The sequence below is a fragment of the Mesoplodon densirostris genome, chromosome 3 (genome assembly GCF_025265405.1).
Source record: "Mesoplodon densirostris isolate mMesDen1 chromosome 3, mMesDen1 primary haplotype, whole genome shotgun sequence".
NCBI classification, from domain to species: domain Eukaryota; kingdom Metazoa; phylum Chordata; class Mammalia; order Artiodactyla; family Ziphiidae; genus Mesoplodon; species Mesoplodon densirostris.
Window position 1 is genome coordinate 277178 of NC_082663.1, and position 20952 is coordinate 298129.

At 55.3% G+C, this 20952-nt stretch overlaps 1 protein-coding gene across 2 annotated transcripts in view; it reads left to right on the forward strand.

The window, feature by feature from the left end:
• The first annotated feature begins 11435 nt into the window (after positions 1-11435).
• Positions 11436-20952, forward strand: part of AHRR (aryl hydrocarbon receptor repressor) — a 73132-nt gene continuing 63615 nt past the window's right edge. Inside the window, exons 1-2 of one of the 2 annotated variants that reach the window (XM_060092684.1) lie at positions 11436-11561; positions 20389-20461. In XM_060092684.1, the coding sequence (XP_059948667.1) occupies positions 20400-20461 (62 nt within the window). In that variant the 5' untranslated portion in view covers positions 11436-11561; positions 20389-20399. Of the gene's footprint in view, positions 11562-12524; positions 12849-20388; positions 20462-20952 lie in introns of those variants that run through there. The other variant, XM_060092685.1, reaches the window with a different exon arrangement.

The following is a 20952-nucleotide window of genomic DNA, read 5'->3' on the forward strand; positions in this document are numbered from 1 at the left end:
TGGAGCTCCAAGGGGTCCGGCACCTTCTGGTGTGCACGCTGGCTCTGCTTGTGGAAATCCCGAGATTCATCCATCCTCTATGACAGGAGGTGGTTTGCATTTCGTGAAACTTCTTTGGAAATACAAACCCAAATTTGATTCAGAAGGGAATGGGTTTTCTTTCACTTACTAATGATGCACCTCTGTGCCCTCTGATCGACTGTTAATTACGGTTTTTCACGCATGAAAGTGGAAGGAGGGATGCAGTCAGCCCCCCACGTGGTGCCCACACAGCCAGTCCCAGGGTGGCCCTGTGCCTGCCCACACGGAATTGCTTTAGGCTCTTTCTGTCCCCTCACCCTTCACATGTGCTTCCCCAAACCAGGACTTGGGGTGGGGGCTTTGAGGATGTTGGGATTCTGGGTGGGTGTCAGTGATCTATAAATATGTCTGGGGCATCAGAAATTGGGTATCCGTGGGGTCTGTTTTGGGGGACCTGTGCTGGTTGGGGATGGAGCCTCGGGGCTGTGGGTTTCTTTTTTTTTTTTGCGGTACGCGGGCCTCTCACTGCTGTGGCCTCTCCCGTTGCGGAGCACAGGCGCCAGACGCGCAGGCCCAGCGGCCATGGCTCACAGGCCCAGCCGCCATGTGGGATCTTCCCAGACCGGGGCACGAACCCGCGTCCCCTGCATCGGCAGGCGGACTTCCAACCACTGCGCCACCAGGGAAGCCCAGGGCTGTGGGTTTCTTATCTGTGGTGTCTGATTACAAGGAATGTCACTGACCACACTACGTGGGGTTGAGGTAAAGAATCTGTGTGGCTCAGACTGGCCTTGTGAGCTCATGGAGGAGGGTCCGAGGGGCTCTCTGAGGGTCTCCACGCCTTTCCATTCGGGTGCCTCTCTGTACTTCAGCACACTGGTGAGGATGCCAGCCCACGATCCCCAGTTGTACTCCAGTGAGGTCAGTCCCCACGTTCCTGACTCTGTGAGGCCTGGGACCTCCAGGTGCTCAGGGGGACTCTTCCAGCTGGTGCCTCACTGCCTCAGCCCAAACCGCCCCTTAGCCTGTCTCCCTGTCCCCCATTAGACAGAGGTGTACATAGTGGGGGCCCCTTCTCCCCCACAGGTTCCCCTTCAGATGGAGGCATGGACGGCGGGGCCCCTCCTCCCCCTGGGAGGCACTGTGCTCACCTGTCCCTTGAGCTCTGGCCTGCAAACACCCCAAGCTCAGAGTGAGGGCAGCAGGCGTCCAGCCTCTGTGGACTCTGTCCCCCTGTGACGTGGGAACCCCGCCCTCCACATGCTGGCTTTGCTGTCCACATCTTCCCCCATCCTGCACCTGTGGCACCTTGGGCTCTGGGTTCATCCCGGATTCCCAGGAAGCTGGAACCCCTCAAGCTGGTCTCAGGCAACGGCAATTCATGGCTTCAGTGAGGAACCTGCCCAGTACACAGTTTAATCTCCGAGGATCACTGGGGGCCTGAGAGAGCAGAGCCTGCGAGGCCTGCTCTCACGCTGCATGTCAGCCTTGGGCAGGGAATGGTGCATGTGTGATTAGGTGCCTTCCTTGATTCAGGGAAGTGAGGGGAAGGGGAGATGCAGAATGTAGAGAAAGTCTGATTGTGTGGGGTACAAATATACTCGGGTGGGTGGTACAGACGTACTCGGGTCAGAGGCACGGACGTACTCTGGTGTGTGGCACAGATAGAGGTGGGTGGTACACGGGTACAGTCAGGTGTGTGGTGGAGATACAGATGGGTGGTACAAATACAGTTGTGCAGATACACACTGTGCACAGACCCTCAGTGGCGTCTGTGGCCTGAGCCAGTGGACGCACGTTGAGGAGTGGGTGGGGACGTGGCTGTGTCCCTGGAAGGCACGAGCAGCAGACGGGCTTAAGGTTTGGGGGTTCCGTCCCGAGCCCCAAGCCCCTGCCCAGGCGGGCGTGCAGCAGGATGACGCCTTTCCGCCAAGGCTGCGCCTGATTGCTCTGGCGCCAGTCGGCCACACGGGGGCAGTGCCGCCCCGCCTGCAGGGATGCCTGACCCTGGTGCTTCATCTGGATCCAGAGGGGTGACCTCGAGGGACAGCCAGCGTGGAACTTACAGAAGCAACAGAGAAACCAGAGGGAGTGGGGGTCAAGTGAGGGTGGCGACACGTCTGTGGCTTTTCCTTCAGCAGGGTGCTCCATTCTCAGACCGTGCCCCGCCCCCTGGGAGTCGGGGCTCGGGGATGGGGCAGGGGAAGTACTGCCCGGGAAGCCGGCCTGGGCTCGGGGAGGCTCACAGGGAAGCTGCTGCCCGTGGTGCCCGTTCGTCTGCACCCGGCGCTCCGCCCCTCCACGTGCGCCGTGTGCTGATGACCCAGCTCCCCGTTTGACTTCTGGGGACATGAAGCATGTGCTCGAGACACCGGAATTCTGGCCCAGGTTCAAAGTCGGTGCTTCATGAAGAGGGAAATAGTCCAGGACAGGTAGGATGGACTACCTGTGGTCACCACTAGTCACCTCAGCCAGCTGGGAGAGTCACCTTCCCAGTCCAGGTGAGCCTGGTCAAGGGAGGACCAGGTGGGAGGTCCAGGGCGGAGGTGGGGGCTGTCACCCCTCACCTGTGGAGGGTCGGGGGCTGCAGGCAGAGCTGATAGCAGATGCACTCTCTGCAGTGTGGCTGAGTCAGTCCCCATGGAGTCCCCACTGGGTCCCCTTCCTGTCCCTGAATTCGTCTGACCACGGCCCCCAACCCACAGGGGCCGCCCTGCTGCCCTGGAACTCGAGGACCAGAGGGGCTGGGGCACCGTGTACCCTCCTCACCTCACACCACCTGACAGAAGTGGGCCCAGGCCAGCTCGGAGTTCACCGTGTGGCTCCATTTAAGAGCACGTGAGTGTGCGAGGATGCATGTGAGTGATCGGTGTCCAGACTAGAGGCTCCAGGAAGCCAGCCTATGACTCCAGGTCTGCCCCTGAGATTGGGAGTGTACGTGCCTGGTGGGAAAATGGGTAAAGGTGGAGATTCTTACCTGTTGTACGTGTGTTAAAATATACGTAACATAAAATTTAACATTTTAACCAGTTCACTGGTATTAAGTACACTGACAATGTTAGCAACGATCACCACCGTCCATCTCTGTAGCTCTTCATCCTGTAAAACTGAAACTGTCCCCATAAACACCCCTCCCCCTCCCCCTCCCCTCCCCCTCCCCCTCCCCCTCCCTCCGGCCCGGCCCCACCGTCCTCCTCTGTCTCCAGGAATCTGGCTCCTCTGGGTCCCTCACGTGAGTGGGATCCTACAGAATCTGTCCTTTTGTGACCGGTGTATCTCACTGAGCGTCATGTCCTCAAGGTCCGTCCATGCTGGAAGCCTGGGTCGGGATTTCCTTCCTTTCTAAGGCTGGATAATGCTCCGCTGTGTGAATGGACCGCCTCGTGTTTACCCTTCATCTGCTGATGGACACTCGGGCGCCTCCACCTCTTGGCTATTGTGAATGTGCTGCTGTGAACACGGGTGGACGCACATCTCCTCGAGACCCTGCTTTCAGTTCTTTCAGTTCTATCCCCAGAAGTAGTGGATTATATGGTAGCTCTATGCCTAATTTTTTGAGGAACTTGCATACCATTTTCCACAGTGGCTGCACCATTTTACATTCCCACCAACAGTGTGTAAGGAAGGATTCCTATTTTTCCACATCCTTGCCAACATTTGTTATGTTTTGACAGTAGCCATCCTAACAGGTGTGAGGTGGTACCTCATGGTTTTTATTTGCATTTCCTTAATGATCAGTGATGTTGAGCATCTTTTCATGTGTTTATTGGCCATTCCTGTGTCTTTGGAGAAATGTCTATTCGCATCCTTTGCCCATTTTTAAATTGGTTGTTCGTCTTTAATTGTTGAGTTGTAGGATCTGTATATATGTTTTGGATATTAATCCCATATCAGATATATGATTTGTAATACTTTCTCCTATGATAGGTTGCCTTTTCACTTTATTGATAGTGTCCTTTGATGCACAAAGGTTTTAAATTTTGATGTAATTTAATTTATCTTATTTTCTTTTCTTGCCTGTGCTTTTGGTGTTATATGCAAGAAAGCTTTGCCAGATTCAGCCATGAAGCTTTTCCCCTATGTTTTCTAAGAGTTTTATCTCTACTTTAGGTCTTGATCCCTTTTGAGGTAACTTTTGTATATGGTGTTAGGTACGGGTCCAACTTCATTCTTTTCCAAGTGGATGTCCATTTCCCCACCATTTGTTGGAATGACTGTCCTTTCCCCATTGAACGATCTTGGCACCTTGTCAAACATCACTGACCGTATGTGTGTGGGTTTATTTCTGTGCTCTCTGTTCTGCTCCATTGGCCTGTACTTACCCGGTTTCTAGATAAAACAGTGAAGGCTCAGAGGGGCCCATAAGTTGGCCGAGGTTACATGGTAAGTGGTGGTTAGGCTGGGATTCGGACGAAGGGTGCCCTGGTCCTCACCCTGTTCATGCAGAGGTGGGGAGATCAGGGGCCGCATCTGACCCACCCACTCTTCCCACCAGATGACACTCCACACCAGCTGCGCTGGGCCTCACCTTGTTCATATAGGTTCAAACTAGCTGCCAACAATTCAGGGAAGTTTTAAGATGGCAAAGGTCCCACTGAAATTGCCTTCAAACAGTGCAAAGAACCAGAGAGGGAAATACCTGCCCCCAAGACCCAGAAAGGGCAAATTCCAGGGCAAAGCTGACAGTCCCCTAAGAGCCAGGGAAGGCTCAGGAGAGCAGTGGCAGCAAAAGGGGTTGGGGAGGACCCTACACGGGGGGGGAGGACCCTACGGGGGGGGGAGGACCCTACACGGGGGGGGGGGAGGACCCTACACGGAGGGGGAGGACCCTACACGGGGGGGGGAGGACCCTACACGGGGAGGGGGAGGACCCTACACGGGGGGGGAGGACCCTACACGGGGAGGGGGAGGACCCTACACGGGGGGGGGGAGGACCCTACACGGGGAGGGGGAGGACCCTACACGGGGGGGGAGGACCCTACACGGGGGGGGGAGGACCCTACACGGGGAGGGGGAGGACCCTACACGGGGGGGGGGAGGACCCTACACGGGGAGGGGGAGGACCCTACACGGGGGGGGAGGACCCTACACGGGGAGGGGGAGGACCCTACACGGGGGGGGGGAGGACCCTACACGGGGAGGGGGAGGACCCTACACGGGGGGGGAGGACCCTACACGGGGGGGGGAGGAGAGCTGAGGGCCCCTGCATGGCAAGCCGCCTCACCCCAGAGCAGGAGGTCAGGGAAACCCACCACCTGAGATCGTGCCCACAGGTACCCACTGCCCAACAAGCCCACCACTCTGTCCATTTAGGGCAGTGCCTCCCTCTTTTTTTTTTTTTTTTTTTTTTTTGCGGTATGCGGGCCTCTCACTGTTGTGGCCTCCCCCATTGCGGAGCACAGGCTCCGGACGCGCAGGCTCCGGACGCGCAGGCTCAGCGGCCATGGCTCACGGGCCCAGCCGCTCCGCGGCATATGGGATCCTCCCAGACCGGGGCACGAACCCGTATCCCCTGCATCGGCAGGCGGACTCTCAACCACTTGCGCCACCAGGGAGGCCCAGTGCCTCCCTCTTGTATGAAGCCCAGGAAAGTTCACCTGACATTTGTAAAAGGGGCAAAGCAGAGACTAGAAGGAACATCTCAGAAGCCCTGTCATGTACAGCCAGTATCTCAGAGGTGACCAAAGACAAGGTGTCCATTAAAAAAGAACCAACTCTATAAAAAAGAAATAATACAGAATGGAAATAACTCAGAAATTAAAGATAGAATATCTGGAAGGGAAAAAGCTAAAGAATAAAAACTGTAAGGAATAAAAATTCAAAACTGAAAAGGACCTTTTCCAGAGCTAACGTTGGTGAGGTGAGGTTTGGAGGACAGGGTGCATGAAGGACCACCGGAGCCTAGGACAAGGAGGAAGCACAGGTGAGCTGGGGTGGACCTCAGACGCAGCAGGCAAAGTGGGTTCCACCCACAAGTCCTTGGTGGAGCCGTGGTCAGCTTAACAGGAGACAGTTTCTGAGAAGCGTTCCTCCCATGTTCCATTAACTGGGAAGTTCTTGGAGAAAGTGCGCCAGCAACACAGAGGGAGTCACCCTAGAGGAGACCAGGGTGCTGAGTGGGCAGTGCCTGGACGGGCCATGCAGGTGGGGTGGGGGACTGAGACAGACTGACTCATAGAGCCTGCAGAAGGCCCATTGCACGGGGCCACCAAAGGATGTGGAGGACAAGGCAGGTTCAAAGAAAACCGGGCAAGTGAGTCATTGTTCAGTGGGGGCCGTGGTTGTGCAACAAAGGAAATAACTGTAGTAAGTTGGCCTCCTCCCTCCCCTCCCCTCCCCCTCCCCTTCTCCTCCCCTCCCCTCCCCCTCCCCTTCTCCTCCCCTCCCCTCCCCCTCCCTCCCCCTCCCTCCCCTCCCCACTCCCCTCCCTCCCCTCCCCCTCCCCCTCTCCTCCCCTCCCCCTCTCCCCCCCTCCCCTCCCCCTCCTCCCCTCCCCTCCCCTCCGTCCCCCTCCCTCCCCCTCCCTCCCCTCCCCTTCCCCCCTCCTCCCCTCCCCTCTCCTCCCCTCCCCCTCTCCTCCCCTCCCCTCTCCTCCCCTCCCCCTCCTCCCCTCCGTCCCCCTCCCTCCCCCTCCCTCCCCTCCCCCTTCCCCCCTCCTCCCCTCCCCTCTCCTCCCCTCCCTCTCCTCCCCTCCCCTCCCCTCCTTCCCCTCCCCTCCCCTCCCCCTCTCCTCCCCTCCCCCTCTCCTCCCCCTCTCCCCTCCCCTCCCCTCCCCCTCTCCTCCCCTCTCTCCCCTCCCCTCCCCCTCTCCTCCCCTCTCTCCCCTCCCCTCCCCCTCTCCCCTCCCCTCCCCTCCCCCTCTCCTCCCCCTCTCCCCTCCCCTCCCCTCCCCCTCTCCTCCCCTCTCTCCCCTCCCCTCCCCCTCTCCTCCCCTCCCCCTCCCCCCTCCCCCTCCCCTCCCCTCCCCTCCCCTCCCCCTCTCCTCCCCTCCCCCTCTCCTCCCCTCCCTCCCCTCCCCTCCCCCTCTCCTCCCCTCCCCCTCTCCTCCCCTCCCTCTCCTCCCTCCCCCTCTCCTCCCCTCCTTCCCCTCCCCTCCCCCTCCCCCTCTTTCCCCTTCCTCCCTTCTGCCCCCACAATGGCTGGTTCTGGTCTGTGAGGCTGTAGCAGGTTAGGGTTAGAGATGAACGTTCCTGCGTCCCCCCCTCCCCAATAAACCCAAATGTCAGATAGCCAGGGACGGTAGGGGTGGCCTCTGCCTTAAGCTGAAGGAAATGACAAGACAGATATTCAGGGAAGAATGTTCCAGTCAGAAGGAACAGCACCTGCGAAGCCCCAGGAGCAGGCAGAGGAGAGGACGGAGCCTGGAGGGTCTTCGCTGCACCCGCTTCACAAGCACGGGGTCCTGTGGATCCTGACCCTGAAGGTAGCTCAGCTTCAGCACATGGGTGCCCCCAGGCCATGCCAAGCTCCCCTGCCAGGCCACAGCTCCCAGGGCCAGCTGCTTCCCTGGAAGGAGGGCACTGTCCTTCCCGTGCTCTGTGCCGCATGAGCAGTGAATGTGCAGGCAGCTGGTTTCCCACTGGACCCTTGAGTTGGCTGAGACCCTGAGGGTCTGCTGAGGGGTGGGACCTGCCCACCCGCTCCTTGTTTTCTGCTGACAGGAGCCCCAGAGGAGGGGATGTTGGGAGCAGGGGGCCGTGTGGCCGGCCTGGGGTCTGCAGGGGCCTCAGGGTGACTGCTGGCACCAGGCAAGGGCGCTGGGAGGTGGAGGTGAGGGTGGGCTCAGACCGGGTGGGGACCCTGGCTCTGCCCATCCCCTGAGGCACCTCACCTTCTCCCACTTCATCTACAACCGTTGCCAGCCACCACAAGCAACGTCTCTGGTGTTCGGGAACAACCCCTGAATCGCATTCATTGACTCAAATGTCCCTGTGCCAGCAGAGCTCCTGGTTCACTCTCTGCCCGCGTCCCAGGCACCACCTGGCTCTAAGGCAGTTCTGGACCCCCAGCCACATCCAGGCCTTCTGGACAGGCATCCACTGGGTGGCCCCTGCCCTCTCCTGGGGCCTCTGTCCTGGGGCATCCTGGGAGTGAGCCTCTGGGGAGGCACCCGGAGCCCCTGCTACTGGGCCCCTCTCCACCTGCAGGCGGGAACCCTGGGCCTCCCACGGACACTCCTGCAGATTCAAGGGTGCAGGTGCATGTCGGCCACCCTCACCTGGCGGCCTCGTCCTGCACCTCCCTGCCGCCACCCTGCTGCAGGCCAGGCGGGCTCCCCAAGCTGACAGACCTTGTATGATGGCAGCCTTCCCAGGAGTGGGAAGCCCTGCCTGGCTGTGCACACACGGGAGGGGCCCTCAAGGGACGGCCCACAGAGACAAGGGCAGCGGCGGCTCTTGACAAAATGCTCCAGATCTTTCTCTGCCCTCCAGGCGAAGTGCGGTGGGGGAGAGAAAGCACAGACCTGAACAAGGACTGCCCGAGCAACACAGCTGTCCCCCCGGGACCGTGCGGCCTGACACCTGCGCTAGGCACCTGCAGGGTGACAGCACAGCCCTCGGCTGGCGTGTCCTGGGGGGACGGTGTGGAGGAGGAAGGGAGGGGACAGGCAGGCAGAGCCAGATGGCAGTCAAGCTCATGTAGCGGTCACATCCCTGAGCTCCCAGGATGGCCACATCTGAGACACAGACGTGGAGACTCAGGGTGGGCAGTGAGGGCCAGGGGGCACCTTGGGTGTTGTCTCTTTTCCAAGCTCTCTTTCCTGCCAGGTGTCGGCCACCCTCCCACCCTGGGAGGACAAATGATCCAGGAAAGAGGAATTTGTCCCCAGCTGGTCAGAAGTTTGGGCGGTGTGGCAGGACGCAGCAACACGGAGCCTACTTGCAGTTGGAGGTCCCGAGTGCAGAGAGGAGGGGGGTTCTGAGGAGGCCTCCCGAGCTGCAGCCCCAGAGGGGAAACACTGCGGTGCGGGGCTGGGTCAGGGTGGTCACGGTGGAGAAGAAAATAGGGGACGCCCAGACGTACTCTGCAAACTGTTGTGTGTCTGCAGGACCTGTGTGAACAGAAAGTTCAGAGGGAAGTCGTGTCCGGCTGACCTCGTGGGAATGCTGCCTGGGGGGCCTGGAGTCACCCACGTTCTGGTGGGAACAACGCCCAAGGTCTCCCACAAAGGGGGCTCACCCTGAATTCCTGGGACTTCACAGGTGGCACCTCCCTGGCAAGGGTCATCCTTTTCGTGTCCAGTCCCAGTGACTGCCCCCGGGTCTACAGAGACTACAGGCTTTGGGGACAGGCACAGCCAAGGTGGGTTGGAGGGGAGGAGGGGGAGTGGACACTGGTTGCTCCTGCACCTCAGGCTGCGCAGCCTCACCTGCCCTTGTCCTGCCCCGGGAAGTGGCAGCAAGAAGCAAAGAGGCATCTTGCTCAGGCTGTTCCCGAGGGGATTGGGTGGGTGGAGGTGACTGATGCCTAGACAACAGGCTAGAAGGGGTTCCCTGAGACACGTAGGCTCTGTCTTCCCATGCAGGGGATGCAGGCTCTGACTACAAAGCTGCAAATCCTCGGGGCACCCACCCAGGTGTCTCTGCCCATATTCCTGGGTCTGAGGGTTCCCTTATAGGCCTGGACTTGACAGGGTGGACCCACCTTACCTCTGCCACTCCAAGATATGCCCTCCCAACGTCATACACATGCTCACTTATTCTTTTTAGCAAAAAGAAAAAAAAACTACAAAAATGGTACAAAAGCACTCCATGTTTCTTGCAAAATGGTCAGGAATGGTGGACATTTTTAAAAAGTAAAAAATTAAAGTTCACCTATAACCTGAGTTATTCACTCAGATTTTTTTCTGTGCATATTGCACTTTACAAAAATTGGATCAAGGTGCAACTGCTGATTTTAACTACTTAAAAAATACAGCAATACAGCTGCATGTTGTTCCAGGTCAAAAAATAGTATAAGACCATTCACTCAGCTGACACTTTTGAGCCCCTGTTCTGCAGTAGATGCCCTGCTCTTCCTCGGATAGAGGTGAACAGACCTGGTGAGTTTACCTGTTAGACACAGGAGCAAAGAAACACCTGCTATAATTTCAGGCAGGAATATGCCCAACAAAAGGCAGAGCAGGGAGAGATGGACAGCGGTGGCCTTTGACTGAGGTGGATATCCTCTCTGAGGACACAGGATCAGAGAGCTAGCCCTGCGAGTATCTGGAAAAGAGCCTTCTCGGAGTGGGAGCAAGTGCAAAGGTCCTGAGGCATACACGCTGGTCTGTGAGGCTGGGGAAGGTAGCTGGGGCTTGGATGGGGGCAGGATTTTGCTCAGAGCCGGGCAGGTGCCAGGAATGACTCCCTTGGCTGTGACTGACCGTGGGGTGCGAGCGAGCGCTGGAGATCCCACGGGGCTGGCAGCGGCCGGTGGGGCTTGGGTGGGGACATGGTTGGTGCTGAGGGGTTGCCTGGGGACCGCAAAGGGACTGGACATGAGGGGGCAGCACAAGCCCCCACCCCACCCCCGCCGGGGCAAGGATGGTGGCAGCAGTTGGGCGAGGTTTCCGGGGGTCCCCTCAGGCCTTGGGGCAGAAAGCCCAGGATGTGAGGCCAGGCTCAGGGCGTGTCCGAGCCCAGCGGGGGAAGGGGAGCTTTCAAAGTCTGGACGTGTCCTCCTGGACGGAGGAGGGGAGGGGCCGGATGGTCCGCGTGGAGGAGGGGGAAGGAGCAGCCAGAGGGGTGGAAAAAGCCTCACTGGAGGCCTGGCTCCTTCGAACCAGAAATGTCGGGATGAGACTTCCACGAGCTGCCCTGCGGCTCCAGGAAGGTGCAGGGTTAAAAGTATTACATTAATATTTTTAAACTGTAAAACCCTTTGATTTTAGCAACAACCTAATTGGAGCAGGCGGAGCAGGACACGCTACGCTCACATTACACATTTGGATCCGGGCGCCGGGACCCAGCTGCTAGGGGAGTCTGGGCCCCGCACATCCGCCCCGCGGGCAGGTGCGCGCTCGGCCTCCGCGGGCGCAGGTGGAAGGGGGCGCGCGACTGTGGGCGAGGAACAGAGGGTCTGGGGGCTCCCGCGGGGAGCACGGGGGCCTCGAGGGGCACAGGCACCCTGGAGCCGACAGACCCTTGGGTAGACCACGAGGACACGAGAGGCGCAGAGCGCGACCCCACCGTGGCGCACACAGATCCGGAGGACCACGGGGACGGGGTGGGGGGCGCAGGGCGGGACCCCACCGTGGCGCACAGAGATCCCGGGGACCACAGGGACGCGAGGGGCGCAGGGCAGGACCCCACGGTGGTGCACACAGACCCGGGGACCATTGGCCGGGCGGAGATGCGCGCGCGCGCCCCCTGCCGCCTCCCGGGCTCGGTCGTCTCCGGGGCGGGGCGGCTCGCGTGCCGGGGTGGGGCTGTCCTTCCGCGGCCACAGCCGCCGCCTGGTCCCCGAGATGCGAGCGCCGGCAGCCGCGCAGCCACAGCTCCCTGTCCCCGCGGACACCTCCCGCGGGCGCGCTTGAGCCTCCGCGCCCCGCCGGCCGGGTAAGTGCGCTGGACGTGCTCCGCAGGTCCAACTCCGCGAGGGAGACCCTAGCGCAGGGCCATCTTCTCAAGGCCCCCGCACCCTCGGCCCCCCCATCCCCCTCTCCCCTCCAACCCCACTCACCCCATCCTCACGTCGCCAGCCCCTGGGGTCCAACGGGCAGCTTCTCACCTAAAACTAAAAACAGGGCTTTTGAGGAAAGCCAGTCCACTTTCACTGCTTGCGGTCCCTCAGTTTCCCAGCCTGGGAGCGTCCGACCCCCGCGCTGGGGGAGTTGGCCTAATTGCCCTTTGCTCTTGGCCCAGTTTCCTTCGGAACTGTTTGGGGCAGATGCTGGGGGGCGTGGGGGGGACTTTGAATTGGACTCCCGAGCCCTCTCCAGGGCAGCTGGTGAGGGGAGGCCCCCAGCCGGGGGGTCCCAGAGCTGGGGGTGCACAGCTCAGCCCCCTCCTTCGGGACCAGGAGCGCCAGCCTTGGTTCTCACACTCTGGAAGGGCGGAAGGCGCGTGTTCCAGGAATTCACTGGGTTTCAGTTAGTGGCACCAAGAAAGTTTTTTTCCCTAAAGCCTTATTTTGAGAGGCGGAAAATCCCAGATTGTGGATACTTTGTGAGAGGCACAGGCCCTCAACACTTCAGGGACCCGGTGTTGCTGCTGTGACACCCCCCCCTTGGGGAGGGGGCTGCCCACAGGGCAGGTGACTAGCCAGGGTCAGAGGTCAGAGGCCTTGGGCAGTTTGCCCTTGGGTTCCTCGTCTGCTTCCTGGTTGGTCTGAAGGGCTGGGGCCGGAGGCGTCAGCCCCCCTTGGAAGCATCCAGTGGGTCTCCAGCTGTGGCCGCCCTGTGACTCACGCGGGGCCTCTGTGTGACCAGCCACAGGCTCCGGTCCTCGAGGGGCCGGGCGCAGAGGGCCTGCGCGAGTGTGTGCCCTGGGCATCTGCCCCCTCGCTCTGGGCACTCAACAGTGGTGAACTGGACTTCTCCCGGCCTGGTCAGCAGCCCAGCCCACCCAGGACACTCTCCAGGGGCCTCTGGCAGAGGCGGGCTTCTGACCGGCTGGCCTCCACCCAGCGTCCGCCATCAGGGCCTAGAGCCTGCCCTCTGCAGCCTCCTGGGCCCACGCCCAATCCCAGTGGAGGCCTCAGGACCCGCTCGTGGGCAGCTGAGCAGCCGGTGGGCAGTGTGGCCCTGACGGGGGCTGTGCTGCCTCCAGCAGCCGTGGCTGCAGGCTGCCTGTTTACGGATGATGACTTCCAGGTGGACACCGGGCAGTCTGGACTCCAACCGCGTGCGTTGTTTCCCTCTCAGTTCAGTCCCAGAGCCGTGCGGCCCTGTGGACGGGGCACACATGCCGGGCGGGAGCCGAGGGCACCACTACATGGCATGGGACGATTTTATGTTTTGCTTATGTGTGTTTTCTGAAATGGTCAGCTATGAGTTTTACCATAAAAGGTTCTTATGAAAGTTCAGATTTCTCTGAGAAACCCAGTCAGCTCAGAGCTGCTGGGGGGCTGGCCCTCGTGCTGCCCCGGTGGCGCATCTCTGTGGGGAGTTTGGCCCAGTCCGATGAGGGCTTCATCTTTTTGAGGAAAGCGCACAGTATTTAGTAAAATGGAGCCCATATTTAGGATTCCTAGGCAGGAATTGGCAGGAACTGGACCCCAAGCCACGGCTATTCCAGGGGACAACGGCTGGCCCCCTTGATTTCTCCCCCACCCCCGAAGGGGTACCTGGAGAGTGTTTATCTGCCCTGGTGCTTTTCGCCATAGCCCGTGTTTTTAGGCCCCTTCCACCAAGGGAGGACGGGCCTTGTGGGCCAGCTGGCAGGCCACGTGCGCGGCTGGGGAGGGCCCGCATCCGGGAGCCTGGACCCAGTCTCGGCTCCTGCTGTGGGGAGGGGGTTTTGGCTGGAGGAAAGTGAGGGGCCAGCTCTGCCCTCCGGCCCCTGCTCATCTTCCCTGTCGCCTCCAGCCCGCACCACCCCTGCTCTGAGCTCGGACTCACTCAGGGAATGGTGGTGCTGGGGATGGGCCTCCTGGGGCTGAGGCACAGGTCAGCCAGCCCCCTCACCTGTGATCCTGAGGGGTGTCCGGCCCCTCTTGTGTGTGGGGAAGCATCCCTGACCGGTTTCCCCCCAGGCTGGGGCCAGGCCTGGGTCCGGCTTCGGCCTCTCCTGCTTGAGTTGAAAGCCCTTGCAGCTCAGATGGGATGCCCTGCCTGCCGGGTTCCAGCTTCCCAGAGCAGTGCAGGCCTGGTGGCCGTGGCTCAGGGAGAGCCGAGAAGGCTGGACCCTTCCGAAGCCTCCGTCCGCCCGTTCCTGCTCCAGCCTGCGGCCACCGGGGCCCTATCCGTGCTCACCCACCCCAGCCCATCTCTCCAGAGCTCTCCTGTCTCCTCTGCCACGTCCTCCCCAGCAGCTTAAAAACCAGCTTTTGACCCCCAGGGCCCCGCAGCTGCCACCCATCCCTGCCTCTCCTCTCCCAATGCCCCACAGGCGCTCCTAGCCCCGCTGCACGGTTCTCTCCTGCCACTCCAGACGTTTAATTTATATTTATATACAAATCTGTGTGCTTTGTTTTTAGTGAGGTACAATTCACACTACGTAAAACTAACCACGTGACCACGTAAGGTTCAGTGGTGTTTGTTGGGTGAATTGCCACAGTTGTGCAGCAACCACCTCTAATTCCAAAGCATCTTCTTCATCCCACACGGAAACTCTATACCCTTTAAGCAGTCACTCCCCATTCTTTTTTCCTCCAGCCCCTGGCAACCATTCACCTACTTTCTGTCTCTGTGGGTTTGCCTGTTCTGGACATTCCATATAAATGCAATCAATATGTGTCCTTCTGTGTCTGCCTTCTTTTTCCCATAGCATGATGTTTCCAAGCTTCATCTGTGTTGTAGGGTGCATCAGAGCTTCGTTCCTTCTTATGGCTGAGTAATAGTCCACTGTATGGATGGACCACATTTTGTTTATCCGTTCATCAGTCGATGGGCATTTAGGTTGTTTCTGCTTTTTGGCTCTTGTGAATAATGATGCTGTGAGTATTTGTGTGCCAGATTTTGTTTGAACATATGTTTTCAGTTCTCTCGGGCATAGACGTAGGAGTGGAATTGCTGGGTCGTGGAGTGACCCTATGTTTAACTTTTTGAGGAAATACTAAACTGTTTTCTACAGGAGCTGTGCCATTTTTCATCCCCACCAGCACAGCACAAGGGTCCCAGTTTCTCCACAATTTCACCAACACTTGATATTTTCCTTTTTTTTCCTTTTTTTTTAGAAAATATTATGGCCATTGTCGTGGGTATGAAGTGGTGTCTTGTTGTGGGTTTGATTTGCATTTCCTTAGTGACTATTGATGTTGAGCATCTTTTCATGTGCTTGTTAACCATTTGTATGTTTTTGGAGGGAGAAAGGTCTATTCAAGTCCTTTGCTCATTTTTAATTAGGTTGTTTGTCTTTTTGTTGTTGAGTTTTTTTTTTTTTTTTTGCGGTATGTGGGCCTCTCATTGTTGTGGCCTCCCCCGTTGTGAAGCACAGGCTCCGGACGCGCAGGCTCAGCAGCCATGGCTCACGGGCCCAGCCGCTCTGTGGCATGTGGGATCTTCCCGGACTGGGGCACGAACCCGTGTCCCCTGCATCGGCAGGCGGACTCTCAACCACTGCGCCACCAGGGAAGCCCTGTTGTTGAGTTTTAAGAGTTCTTTATGTAGTTTGTATACCAGACCTTTATCCAATATATGATTTGCAAATATTTTCTCCCATCTGTGAGTTGTCTCTTCACTTTCTTTTTTTTTTTTTTCTTTTTGCGGTATGCGGGCCTCTCACTGTTGTGGCCTCTCCCGTTGCGGAGCACAGGCTCCGGATGCGCAGGCCCAGCGGCCATGGCTCACGGGCCCAGCCGCTCCGCGGCATATGGGATCCTCCCAGACCGGGGCACGAACCCGTATCCCCTGCATCGGCAGGCGGACTCTTAACCACTGCGCCACCAGGGAGGCCCTCTTCACTTTCTTGATAGTGTCCTTTGAAGCCCAAGTTTTAAATTTTGATGGGGTTCAATTTATCTCATTTTTCTTTTCTTACCTGTGCTTTTGGTGACATATCTAAGAATCCATTGCCAAATGTAAGGTCATGAAGATATAGCCCTATGTTTCCTTTTAGCTCCTACACTTAGGTCTTTAACTAACTTCGGTTAGTTTTTGTAAAGGGTGTGAGGTAGGGGTCCAGCTTCACTCTTTGGTATTGGATGTCCATTTGTGCCAACACCTTTTGGTGAAGAGACTGTTCTTTCCCCATTGAATGGCTTTGTTGAAAATCAGTTGACCACATGATGTTTATTCTTGGGCCACATTTCTCTTTATTCAATGCTTTTTTAAAAAAAAATTATTTATTTAATTTATTTATTTTTGGCTGCGTTGGGTCTTCATTGCTGCACGCGGGCTTTCTCTAGTTGCAGTGAGCCGGGGCTACTCTTCATTGCGGTGCGTGGACTTCTCATTCGCGTGGCTTCTCTCATTGCAGAGCATGGGCTCTAGGTGCATGGGCTTCAGTAGTTGTGGCATGTGGGCTCAGTAGCTGTGCCTCATGGGTCCTAGAGCACAGGCTCAGTGGTTGTGGCGCACGGGCTTAGTTGCTCTGCGGCACGTGGGATCTTCCCAGACCAGGGCTCTAACCCGTGTCCCAGCCTCCGTAAGAGGTGAGCAGGAACAAGAAGACACGGGAGACGCACGGGAACCAGAAGCCCCTCACTCTGCGCTCGCTACAGAAGAGAAATGCTCGAAGGGTCCAGCCCCGCTTCCCAGTGGGGTGCCACCACCTCCCACTACTGGCCTTCGTGCTGTGGTTGCCAAACCTTGACATCTGCGTAGGTTATAAACCCCACAACATATTGTTGTCATTGTTGTTTAAACAGTCAATTATTTTTCAGAGATAGTTCGATAGTAAGAAGGACTTGCATTCTTACCCATGCAGTTACCACTTCCTGTGCTTTCTGTTCCATTTTGTGGATCCACGTTACCATCTGGTATCATTTTCCTTTGGCCTGAAGACACTCTTTCACATTTCTTATAGTGTGGGTCAGTTGGCAATGAATTCTTTCAGCTTTTTTATGTCTGAAAAAGTCTTCATTTAGCCTTAATTTTTGAAAGATATTTTCACAGGGTTCAGAATTCTCGTTTCAGGTTTTTTCTTTCAGTGCTTTAAAGATGCTGCTCCGCTGTCCCCTCGTCTACGTGTTCCTCAGGAGGCATCTGCTGTCATACTTATCTTTGTTTCTTTGTACCCAATGCTATTTTCTCTGGTGGCTTTTAAGATTATTCTATTTATCTCTGGTTATGAGTCATTTGATTATGATGTGCCTGGTGTAGTTTTCTTCCTGTTTCTTGTGCTTGGGGTTCATTGATGTCTTGAATCTGTAGGTTTATAGTTTTCATTGTTTGGACAAATTTCTGCTATTATTACTTAAATTTTTTCTGTCACCTCTATTACCCTCCTATTCTTTAGGGCCCCAGTTACACATATTAAACCTATTGAAATACCTAAATATTTAATTTTTATTTTGGTGCTGTTGTAAACAGTATGGTTTTTGAAAAATGTGTATTCCAGTTGTTCATTGCTAGTGTATATAAACAATTGACTTTTTATATTGTCCTTTTTCCCTGTGACCTTACTGGACTCAATTATTATAAGTTATAAAAGATTTGTCTTAGCCAAATTTTGGAATTTTCTGTATGTACCATCCTGTTGTCTGTGAACATTAAGGGGAATGGTGATAGAGGACATCTTTGTCTTATTCATGATCTCTGGGGATGTATACAGTCTTTCACTGTTAGGTGTGATGTCAGCTAACATCACAGGATTTTTTGGTAGATGTCCTTTATCAGGTTAATTAAGTTCCTTTCTATTCCTAGTTTGATGAGAGGTTTTTTTACTATTATGCATGGATTTGGATTTTGTCAAATGCATTTTATGTATGTTGAGGTGACCGTATATTTTTTTTCTTTTATTTATTAATAAAGTGAATTATACTGGTCAATTTCTGGATGTCGAATCAGGCTTGAATTCCTTGAGCAAACCCCATTTGTGATGTGTTGTGCTCTTTACATATTGTTGGATCCCATTTGCTAATATCTAATTGAAGATTTTTGTGCCTATGTTCACGAGGGATTTTTGTCCATCATTTTCTCAAAATGTCTTTGGTTTTGGTATCAGGGTAATGCTGAACTTGTAAATGAGTTGGCGGTTTTTAATTTTATTTTTAGTTTTCTGCAAACAATTGGTATTATTTCTTCCTTAAATTGGTAGAATTTACCAGTGAATCCATCTGGGCTTTTGCTTTTGTTTGTTGTTGTTGGAATAAATACAGGGCTAAACAGGTTATCTGTTTTTTCTTGAGTGAGCTTGGTAGTTTATGTCACTCAAGAAATTGGTCCATTTCATCTGAATTGTTGAATTTGTGGGGATAGTATTTGTTTTAGTCTGCTTGGGCTGCCGTAACAAACTACCACAGACTGGGTGGCTTAACCAACACCTAAGAACGATGAAAACCTATTTCTCACAGTTCTGGAGGCTGGGAAGTCCAAGATCAAGGTGCCTGCTGATTTGGTTTCTGATGAGAGCGCTCTTCTTGGCTTGCACACGGTGAAGACACAGCTCTCCTCTCTCTTCCTCTTCTTATAAGGGCAACAGTTCTATCAGATCAGGGCTCCACCTATATGACCTCATTTCTCCTTAATCACCTCCTTAAAGGTCCATCTGCAATACAGTCAAATGGGGGATTAGGGCTTTAACATATGAATTTGGTGGGCACACAGCTCAGTTCATGGCAGTGTTCTCTTATTTTCCTTCTAATGCCTGTGGGATCTGTAGTGATGTCCCTTCTTTTATTCATGATATTAGTAATTCATATCTTCTCTATTTCTTGATCAGTCTGGCAAGAGGTTTATCAATTTTGTTGATCTTTTCAAAGAACCAACTCTTGGTTTCGTTGATTTCTCTGTATTTCCATTTTAAGTTTCATTGATTTTTCCTCTTTACTATTTCCACCTTTCTGCTTGATTTGGATTTGTTTTCTCTTCTTCTAATTACTTAAAGTGGAAGCTTAGATTACTTATTTGAAACGTTTAATTTTTTTCTAATATAAACATTTAATGTTATCAGTGTCCATCAAAGTACTGCTCAGCTGTATCCCACAGAGTTTGATATGCTGTATTTTCATTTTCATTCAGTTCAAAATATGTCTAAATTTCTTTGAGACTTTCTCTTTGACCCATGGTTATTTAGAAATGGGTTGCTTACCAAATAGTTGGGAATTTTCCATATATCTTTCTAGCTTAATTCCATTATTGTTAGAGAACATACTTTGTATTTTTATTCTTTTAAGTTTGTTAAGGATTGTTCTAAGTTCAAGAATATGGTGTATCTTGATGAATGTTCCATGTACAAAGAATGTGTATTCTGCTGTTGTTGGCTGGAGTAGTCTATATATTTCAATTAGTCTACATCTGTTGTTGTTTGGATATTCTATATCCTTTGTGATTTTCTGTTTGTTTGCTCTATTGATTACTCAGAGAGGGATGTTGAAGTTACTAATGAATTATCTTTTCAGTTTTATTAGTTTTTGCTTCCTGTATTTTGAAGCTGTGGGTGATGCATTCTCATTTAGGATTGCTATGTCTTCTTGGAAAATTAGCCCCTTTATTCTTTTATAATATCCCTCTTTGTCCCTGGTAATATTCCTTTGTCTGAAGTCTGCTTTGTCTGATACTCACACAGCTACTCCAGCTGTACTTTTGATTAGTGTATCTTTTTGATCCATTTACTTTACCTACTGATGTCAATAGTCAAAGTGTGTTTCTTATACTTCAAGTGGATCCATGACATGTTTCCAGTATTTTCACTGCACTTTCTGGACAGGGTGGAAATCGAGTGTTTGACTCTGCTTCCTCTTGCAGGTAGTACCCACTTGAGGCCAGGGGAGGGCTCCTAACCTCCTCTCTGGGTCAGCTGGCCCAGAGCCTGGTGTTGAGGGGTCACCGGTCTGCAGGATGTTTGTGAGGGCTCAGACATCCTCACTGCACGGGAAAATTAAGATTCTGATGCACTCCCTGAGGTGATGGGCGAGCTGACCAGCCTCAGGGCACAGACACTGACTGCAGTGTCCCTGTCCACACTGCTGGTGGAGGCCAGCAGGCATGGTCAGCTGGGCTCAGTGCAGCTGTGAGTTAGTGGCCAAAGTGGAAGCCCAGCATTGTGGAGTGGAGAGAGATTTTAGTAGAAAAGAGGAAGCCTGTGTGCCTAGAAATACAGGCCGTAGGGGAGGAGTGGGAGGGGCAGCGTGGCCGCAGACGGCACTGGGATGGCCTGCCTGCCCGGGACCCTGACCCAGCACACGGTCCTCGGTGCCCACGGCCACGCGTCCTGCTCTCAGACACCCTGCGGAGTGGCTCCTGTTTTCTGGCGCCTCAGGGTGTTTACCTGCCAGAAGCTTTCCCAGCACAGGGCTGTTCGTCTCAGGAGTGTGGTGACAGGACTGTGTTCTCTGGCTAGGCTGGCGGCCGCAAGGCCACCCATCGAAGGGGAGAGGTCATGAGCCGGCTTCAACCTTGGGCTAAGGAGGGGATGGTTCACACACACACACACCCAACCCCCCCGCCCATCCCCCACTCCGCCCCCCACCCCCGCCGGGCCGGTCATGCCCTCGGGCATCTCGCTCAGCCAGCGCTGTCGGGGCTCCGCTGCTGGTCCCGCCGCCCTGGTGGTTTGGGGGGGGTATGGGGGCACTGGGGTCTCTTCAGTGTGACCAACTTGATCCCCCTTTTTTCCTTAGGGCCCAAGACGATGATTCCGCCGGGGGAGTGCCTGTATGCCGGGAGGAAAAGAAGGAAGCCCATTCAGAAACAGTAAAGTATCCGTCTTCTGGTTTTGCTGACTGTTACTGGTGGAGGGGAAGCATTTGTGTTTTCATTGAAAAAAGTGAATTTTAGAAACAAAGTGAGTGAGGCGAGGTTTCGGTCAAGCCTTCCTGAGAGTGCGGGGACCCGCAGGGCCAACGGGGGCCGGGCCGGGCAGGGGACACTCTTGGTGCTCGGGAGCACAGATGGGACCCTGGGCCGCCTTCCCAGCCCTGATTGGACGCTGAGGTCTGGCCCAGGGCACCCCTCCCCCGCCCTGGTAAGACCCCAGCCTCATCCTTGGCTGCAGCACCACAGTGCCTCTGGGCTTCACCCTAAGCGAAAGGAGACCGGGGCTCGTCCTCTTGGCCTGGGGCGTCTGGGAGACGGAGTGGGGTGGGGACAGGGAACCCCAGGTACGGCACCCGCCAGCCCCGGGGCACAGCACCACGCTCACATCCCCCACCTGCCCGTGGCTGGCCAGTGGGGCTCGGGGCCAT